This window comes from Pyricularia pennisetigena, chromosome 1 (genome assembly GCF_004337985.1).
Source record: "Pyricularia pennisetigena strain Br36 chromosome 1, whole genome shotgun sequence".
In the NCBI taxonomy this organism is placed as follows: Eukaryota; Fungi; Ascomycota; class Sordariomycetes; order Magnaporthales; family Pyriculariaceae; genus Pyricularia; species Pyricularia pennisetigena.
In genome coordinates this window covers 3,510,536-3,519,136 of record NC_043740.1, presented here as the reverse complement: position 1 = coordinate 3,519,136, position 8,601 = coordinate 3,510,536, and the positions used below count along the sequence as shown (strand labels likewise).

The 8,601-nt window shown below is 51.5% G+C and overlaps 3 protein-coding genes across 3 annotated transcripts; all 3 read right to left on the bottom strand.

Annotated features, from left to right (window-relative positions):
• Positions 1–46: 46 nt before the first annotated feature.
• PpBr36_07600 (uncharacterized protein) lies at positions 47–766 on the bottom strand (the record flags this gene model as incomplete). The annotated part of the gene is made up of 1 exon (XM_029894736.1): positions 47–766. A coding segment is annotated over one exon (720 nt), but the record flags the coding sequence as incomplete, so codon positions are not given.
• Positions 767–3,233: 2,467 nt separating this feature from the next.
• On the bottom strand, positions 3,234–4,383 carry PpBr36_07599 (uncharacterized protein; the record flags this gene model as incomplete). Its single annotated transcript, XM_029894735.1, has 2 exons — positions 3,234–3,408; positions 3,539–4,383. 2 exons carry the CDS (start codon positions 4,381–4,383, stop codon positions 3,234–3,236), a joined length of 1,020 nt encoding a protein of 339 aa, XP_029748652.1.
• A 3,060-nt stretch (positions 4,384–7,443) lies between these two features.
• Positions 7,444–8,033, bottom strand: PpBr36_07598 (uncharacterized protein; the record flags this gene model as incomplete). The annotated part of the gene is made up of 2 exons (XM_029894734.1): positions 7,444–7,668; positions 7,761–8,033. The coding sequence occupies 2 exons, from the start codon at positions 8,031–8,033 to the stop codon at positions 7,444–7,446; spliced, it is 498 nt and encodes a 165-aa protein (XP_029748653.1).
• Between the last annotated feature and the right edge of the window lie 568 nt (positions 8,034–8,601).

Genomic DNA, 8,601 nt, shown 5'->3' with positions numbered 1-8,601 from the left:
AAAAAAAAAAAAAAAAAAGGCGCGGGAATTGGGTTTCTTGCTCACGATTCGCCGTCCTGGGCGGCACGAGGGTCTGCATGACCCTAAAGGAGCCGGCGGGCGGCGCCCCCGTGGTGCTGCCGCCACTGGTGGGGATGTAGATGCGCAGGGGCACGTGCTTGATCGGGGTGCTGGGGTTGAGCAGACGAGCGTTGATGCGGGCCCAGGCCGGGTAGTCAGCGTCGCGGACGGCGTTCCACAGGGCCGTGGTGTCGGCCTTGCTCATGCCCATAATCTGCTTGGCGTGTCCGTTGCGCACAAAGTCAGCCTCCTTGACGCCGTTGAGGAACGTGTCGCCCACGTGCCAGTCGTCGCCCTGGTCGACCGTCAGGCGCCAGGGGAGGGCCGGCTGGTACAGGTCGACGAGCAGGCCGAGCGGTAGGGCGCGCAGCGCGATGCCCTCGTGCTGGAAGCTCGTTGGGGCTGGGATGGATGGAGGCAGGAAGGCGCGGATTCGGGGCAGGAGCAGAGACAGGTATGATAGCCGCGGCAGGGAGGTTATGAAGGGCGTGTTGGGGAGGGAGGGGTGGGTGATGTAGAGGGGGATGGTGAGGCGCCAGAGGCTGCGGGGGATGGAGGCGGTGGTGGGTGGTGATGCTGCCGCCGCTGTAATTCTTGACATTGACCCGGCCGGATCGGGACCGGAATGAGGTGGGGATGAGGGGCCTGAACCCGGTCCGGGTGCCGGACTGGGGGAGTCGGCTTCCGATCGGCGCGGCGAAGCCATCTACCCCATGCGACCCTGGTCCGGTGTATTAGTTGGTGGTGTCTGTAACGTAACGGTATTTCTGACGGTACAAAATTGCATGTATCCAGTCAAGCGGTGAGTCTAAAATATCCGGACTACCCGATCACATTTGTTATTTGGATTATCCGAAGGGAGATAACCATCTGCCGAATGCCTCACTTTTTTTTGGGTCACTCTCGTCGGGTGTAATTTCCCCCACACCCTTGTCTCTCTTGTTGGGTTTTGGTCCCGAAGAAAGCGGCCCAAGAACCGGGTCGTGTTTTTTCTCTAGGGGCGAAATCCGAGAAAGGTGCACGTGGCGGTACAGAAGGAACGAAAATGAAACCGGCCAAAAGACTAAAATATCCCCGATTGTTGCACTACCTGCGCAGTAGCTGATTCGTAAGTAGCTCAGATGTTACTACTCTAGGTAGCTCCTCTTTTTTATTTTTTTTATTTTTTTTTTTATTTTTTGGTTCTTTGGAACTGGTCGAGAACAGCCATTCAGCCGACCCTCCTGGGTGCGGTTACCCGTTGAGCCGTGTCACCGTTTTCACGATGAGGCGAACGTCTTGGAAGCTGAGGAACCGTAATTTCTGGGGCGATTTTTTTTTATCCCCTGCTGATATCGAATCTAATCGGGGCTGTGATGGCTGCTTCAATGATTTGCTTTTACAGTTCAAGAGTCACAAAAAGACTTGGCGATGGGGAACATGCAGACATGGGGGGTTGAGCATCGGGCTTTACTTATTCGATGCGGGGTTTTGAGGGGCCAAGATTTTTCTGTGCGAGCAGAAAAGCATTGGTAGGCAGATATTACCTGTAGGGATTAGCTCACTAGCTCGTTGCCGTGATCCGGACTCCCCCCCTCTCTGCTGGTGACTGCTGTGATAAATCAAGTTTGGGATGACAGCTGCCATTTGACATCCCCCAGCACAGGGAACAGTGCACTACCAAACAATCAGAGTATCATCAACAGCCCCAAACCCTAAATGGCCCAGGTTTGCTTGACTGTGTAACTACTATCAGGATGAACTCGTTTGCATCTTTTTAATTTTTTTTTTTCCTATTCAAAGGCAGTGTAGGCAATTCGAGAAAGCCCCCGGGGGCGAAGAGAAAAAAAGAAAAAAAAGCAATGAGACTCCCAGATTACAGCCAAATTACAGCCAGCGAAACGAACCATACACGTTCCCGCGATGAGACATGCACCACCATTGTAGATCTCCGTCTACGGAGTAACAGACAGGGACTTTGAACTAACTCATCCCATTCCAATGCAGGCAAGGAAGCAAGCAAGCAAGCAAGCAAGCAGTACTATTCCAGGGAAAATACTCCCCAACCCCCCCATAAATCACACCACCTTACTGGCCAAGGAAGCCTTACGCGTGACGAACGCAATGCAACCGCCCTTCGTAAGGGCATGCAGCACAGTGCCAACCGGGTCCCCTGCCGCACGATGGGCTTTTGGGACTGGTACCTCGACGATTCTGCAGGATACTTGCTTGTATTTCCCTCCGCCCCCTCCCCCCGCTTCCCCCCTTTGCCCCACATCGCATCCCTTTTGTACACTCTCAAATAGTCGTTGGATAGATCCGTTTCAAAGGGTAGGTATGTAAGCACTTATAACCGCCAATATCAATATCGCCAAAAGAAGCAAAAAANNTCTTCTTCCCAAGTATACGAATACGTACATAGTAACTTGTTCCGTGCTGCTTCTTATCTCGGGCCGCTCACACATACATCACTCGGCGAAAAAATTCCCCGTCTTGATCGTTGGAACACCCATCCGTGTTTTTTTTTAGCTGCTATCTCCGTGCTGGAGCACACACAAATCGGGAGTGCTATAATTACTAGGCCAGGTGTTGTCGGAATTCTTGTCTACCCCCTCCCTTTTGTTTGCATTGATTTTTTTTTTCTCTTTTTTTTTGCTTTTTTCCCTCTTCATCCCGAGTTTTCTGTAAATTTCGAATTCTGGAACCGGATGAATCAGCCTGTTGAATGCAAGACAATGTTTGATACATCGAAGATATCTGTTTTAACTACAACACGTCGCCTAAACTTCCGTCCACTTCGACCCGGAGTTTTCGATTCCGCGGTTGAATTCCTTTTCATACCGTGAAAACTCAAGTCAAAACATCCGTTACTCATAATGGTTACCCAGGTTTATTCTTCTGTATTCACCGCACCTACCCCGGATGGGGTTTCAAAGCTACAAATGAATTAATCAACTTTTTATTTTTCCACTCAATCACACAAGAGTTCCAAAAGAGATCAAAAAGTAAATGTTAATCATCTGGTATTAGGAAAAGCTCATATGGAGCGTAGGTATCATTACAGGCATGATTAATTAGAAAACTGATATCCCAGTTTTGCAAAAGGAAATCATCAGGTCCATCCTCCCACAACTGAGCGCCCGCTAGATGCCAAAAGAACCAAGCCATTTTAGAGAATTTACTTCTCAGCTCCTTTAGACGCCACGGAAGTTCTCCTGAGCGCTAGGCCGCCTGTGACGGTCGTCACGGGCATGAAGGTGGTCATCGTGCTCGATAACGGGGTTGCCGACGGCCTTGCGCATCACAGAGGGAGGCACCTGGGCAGCATCGGTAGGGTCCTTTGACATGTGAGTGCCAGTGGTGGCAGATCTGAGAGTGGCAGGACGGTTAGCTGGCAGTTCTTAAAATCAACTTGAAAAGGTAGGTGAAAAGCTGAAAAGTGGGACAAGAGTAGACACGCCGTGAATTCAGAGCAGGTGTACCTACTTAAGACACTTACGACCTCTGGTAAGTCTTGTCCTGGCCGACAGTCTTGCTGCCGTCAAGATCGCTGTCGACGCGGGGGTCGACCTTGTTCATCATGTCCGACTTGTGGGGGCCGGCAGTGTTGCTGGCAGGGCCGGGGCCAGAGCTGCCAAGGCCGCCGGTGGTGCCGTGGGTGCCGTGGCTGCCGGTCATGCCGGTGCCGGTTGTGCCAGTCGAGCCAAGACCCGAGCTGCCGTAGTTGGAGCCGGTCGTGCCAGTGCCGGTGGTGCCGTGGCTGCCGGTCATGCCAGTGCCAGTGGTACCGTGGCTACCAGTCATACCGGTGCCAGTAGTGCCAGTCGAGCCAAGACCCGAGCTGCCGTAGTTGCTGGAGCCAGTCACGCCTCCGGGAGCAGCACGGTGGTCACGGTCAGAGTCGACGCGGGGGTCGGCCTTGTTCATCATGTTGGAGTCGTGGGGTCCGGCGTTGGTCGAGCCGGTGGAGCCAAGACCAGAGCTGCCGTGGGTGCCGGTCATGCCGGTGCCAGTGGTGCCGTGGCTGCCGGTCATGCCGGTGCCGGTGGTGCCGTGGCTGCCAGTCATGCCAGTGCCGGTGGTGCCGTGGCTGCCAGTCAAGCCGGTACCGGTGGTGCCAGTGGCGCCGTGGGCGTTACCGTGGCCGGCCATCGTGGGGTTGGTGGCGTGAGTGTTCATGCCAGTGGCAGATGCCGGGTTGGCGCGGTGGTCACGGTCGGAGTCGACGCGAGGGTCGGCGACGTTGGCAGCCTTGCTGTCGTGGGGGCCGTGGGTTCCGGTCTTAGTCTCGTGAGACTTGTCGGAGTGGAGAGCATCCTTGACCTTGTTGACGATGGAAGACATGATGAATGATGTGTTGTTTGGTTGTCGATGTGAAAGTGATTTGTTAAAGTTGGATTGGAAGTTGTGGTTGTTTTGGTTGTGAGATTGTTGTGATGATTGTTTGGTTTGTGATGATGATGAATCCTCTTGGAAGTTCTCGGCTTGTAGGGATGGGAAGAGCACAATTATATAGACAATGACGACCGGACCAAGATGGACATTGTATGAAAATAGAGGTCGGTACTTCCCGCCTTCACCAGGTCCAAGCTGTCGGAGGCATAGACAGGCAGGAAAGGAAGACACAGATAGAATGACCTCAAGATGAAGTCATCGATTGACGGTTGGGCCCTGACTATCTCCACGCCTGCTTGGGTACAGCACTGACTGTAGGGTACATTGTCATTGGCATTGGCATTGGCATTGGCATTGGCATTGGCATCGTACAGAGCTAAAGACGTAAAGTCTTGGTCTGGTCTGTGGTATGGCAAACAAAGCATGGCAAAGCAGGGAAGGAAAGCCGCCACTTGGCATTGGCCCCAGGTACGCAAACAGGACAAGACCAAGAGCCACAACGGCCCAAGACAACCTACCGGGCTTAGTCTACTGCAGGCAAAGCATGCACAGAGAAAAAAAAAAGGCATGAGACTTCCCTAAACCGGCTACTTCGTTCCAAGCCGTCCTCCGTCTCAAAGGCCCATGTCACCATGTTCCCCAGGCCAACAGGGTTTTTAGCCGAGCTGTGATGTCGTCGACTGCTGCAAGCTGTGAGAGAGACATATGGATGGAGCTGGCTGACACTGTCTGTGCTGGCCCAGACCGAAATAATGGAGGCAAACAGAGAGAGAGAGAGAGAGCTAGAGCTGTGCATTCGTCTAAGCTAGCTGCGATTGTACAGTACATCCGCCCGCCCACATGCGTAGGGTATGCGGTAAGGCGAATGCGTAAGGTGAGACGGCATAGTGGAACCTCGTGGTGGGGGCCAGCTGAGTTTGCCTACGCTAGCCCAAGCAGTGATTGATTGCACTGGACACAGAAGCACGCAGTGGTTCCATAGTCACTTCATTATTGATGGGATACATCTCAAGTATGAAAATCAAGCCCTGGACCCAGAAGTCATGATGGGGCTTTAGCGTCATAAGTGGATACAGTCCATAGGGCCTGGGCAAAGCTGTCACCTTCGCTTGTGGCTAATACTGACGCTAGAATTTCGGGGCCATCTACCACCACAGCAACAGTGATCGACAAGGAAAGACATCAGCAACGAAACGACGCAGCTTGAGGTTTCGGGTTTAGGCTTGTTTTTGATCGACAGAATGTCACCCTTGATGATTTTTAAGATCACATGGCATGCGATTACGTGCGCTCCTAATTTCGATCGAGATGGTTGAATTTTATTTTTATTCTATTTTTTTCCCCCCTTTGTTGCCCAATCAACTTGTGGCTGGAAAAGTTGTTTGTAGCTGTGGCGTATGAGCTTCCCCCCACACCCCAGTCAGCTTGAACGACGGCCCAAGCTCCCCGTCTCCCCGCATTTTACATGCTAAAAAAGTCTATGACGCACTTCAGCCTCAGCCCAAAACGTCATCCTTAGTTTTCACCCTTGTTGCAACTTTTCCCCTGGAAAATCAGCGGTTCGGCACTTTGCGGCTCAAGCGTGACGATGCGGCAAAAGCACTCCTTCCCATGGCAAGGAATGATCAGTGATAAGCAAAGCAAAAAAGACCCTCCAATCGCTAGGAACTGGGCCTACGTAACTGTCTCGCTACTCAGTCACGGACATGATAGATACGGGTAATCAACTAGGCGCTCGATGCTAAAAATATCAACAATATCGGTGCTGCTTCATATCGTGATGTACCTTGCAGACAGAGCCACATTAGGTAAGGCACCAGAAATGAGGCAAAACAAAAGGTTCCACGGCCAGCATGGCCTTTTGGCTTCACGCGGGCACGAAATAGCAAACGCTGTTTTACGGTTTGAACGGTCACTCAAGCCCCGTTGGGCCGGGCAAAAAGCCAGATGGCCTTTTTTCGATCAATATCCCGTGCCTGAATGACTGCATCTCGATGCGTGTGGCGGTGTGAATATGTGTTGCGTACGTGTGTGCATTGTTGTTCCGAAGTTTGTAGTCTTTTTTATTTTTTTATTTTTTTATTTTTTTTTTATCGCGGTCAAACTAAAAAGCAGGTTTTTCTGCGTGTTTTCTTTTTTGTTTGAAGCACTTTCTTCCCCTGGTGAAATGTCTCACGGACAACGGACCAAACCACTTTAGTCTTGCCGCATATTGGAGATTCACAATGCATTGCAGCTTGCAGAACCTCTCCTCCTGCCCCTCCCACTCCCTCCTCGGCTAACCGGCCTGGAACGTCCACAGCCTTGTTCAACAACAAAGTTAGCTCGGGACGGCGCAGAACGTATCCCTACGACGTATAATCGGGAGGGGAGGTTCTAGACTCGCGGCATCGCGGCGGTGTGGTCGGCTGCAGAATGTGGTCATCTGATGCTTTTCTCGGTCCACTGCAAATCGGGACATGAAAAAAAAAAAAAAAATCATGGGAGACATGGTAGCATAAGAGGGCCAATTTGAGTCCGACCTTTGCTTCGTATAGGAAGACCAAAGCTACGAACAACATGGAATCTAGGGAAGCCGATATCTCACAGCAGGATACAGCAAAACCAGTCAAGCAAAAACCACATTCTTTACTGGACGTTTCATATCACGATCCTTGGCAAGCAAAAATAGTGGTACGAGCTGAATTGATTAGGCTATGAGATATCTGACAAAAATACCCAAAGTCTCATCATAGATTGACGAACAAACTTCAGAGGGGAAAAAAAAAAAAATTGGTATCTTGGGGGTATAGGCATATCGAAGAGGTATAAGAAAACATTGTATAATACAACGCATGTACTGTCGTGACTTTGTATGAATCGTATTTGGTGTAGATGGACAACAGCATCTGGCGCCCAAGCCAAGTAGTGGGGTCATTAATCCGTGCTTCATCACGGAGACGGGTTACCCCAGGTCTGGAAGGGGTTCAAGTCACATGTCTCTGATTGCGGATCATGATGTGACCCTCCTCAGACACGGCTGCGGTACCAGCGGCGGCGGTGGGTGGTGTGGGCAGCGGCGGCACGCCTCTCGCGCCTGCGGACCCAGAAGGCACCGACAATGGCCGAGGCGAGCCAGCAGATGGCCGAGAGGAAGGCAAAGGCGACGACGGCCTTTTGCTTGGCGCAGAAGTCCTCGCCGCGGATCCTGATGCCGGACCAGTTGAAGACGTCGCCGCAGCCGCCATCAAGCCACTGTAGTTTTTGATGAGCGCGAGTTAGTATTTGGGTCTGATCTTTCTTGTCTTTTTATAAAAAGGTAGCAAAAAGTTGTTCGCAAGACTTACGTCAACCAGCAGGCCAAACGCGGCAAACCACATGACGCTGATGATGAAATCGACAGGCCAGTGGATGAAGCTGCCGCTAAATGGGAAGAGCCAAAGGATGGACAGCAGCATCGAGATGGCCGATACGGTGATGGTGTAGATGTGGCGGCCATTATCCCACGCCGAGGCGTTGTCCCTTTGGTGCAAGAACTGACCCGTGAGACCGGTAACGATGGCGGCAAAGACCAGCTCCGCCACGCGGAGGATCATGGAGACAATATCCGTGATGATCATTTTGGCGGATTATATAGATTTGTTGCAAGTCTCTTATGTGATTCGTCTTTTGTTTTGATGAAGGTGTGTTAAAAGGTGGCGGGCAGTTGGGAGGGGGACCTCGAAGCTGGGTGAGGGAGGATATTATAGCCGGGGAGGCAGATGGAATCTAGACTTCCTAGGTTTTACTCAGTGTTGAGATGAAAGACAGAATGAGGTCAAGAGAATATCAACACGAAGATTGAGGGAAGTGAGGCTGGGTTAATGTACCCGGGCGCCACAATGGAGGAACGATGACGCTCCCTGGTCCTTGATCCGTAACACCCGAAATCGGCAATTGTAAGTATCATTGTTTTTTCTTTCGTTCTCTCTCTCTTTTTTTTCTCTCTCCCTTCTTGGCTGGTGGAATCATGACTGCCGTTTGTTTGGGGTGGCCTTGTTTGCTGCTTTCACAACCATGCCGTCATACTGAGCGTCGTAATTCAGGTCATGGGCTCATCTAGCCAATAGGGATCCCAAATGAGTCTGGGCCTTTGTCTTGGATGGCTTAATTTGGGTATGAACCAGATGAAAGGGGTTCACTGGGTGA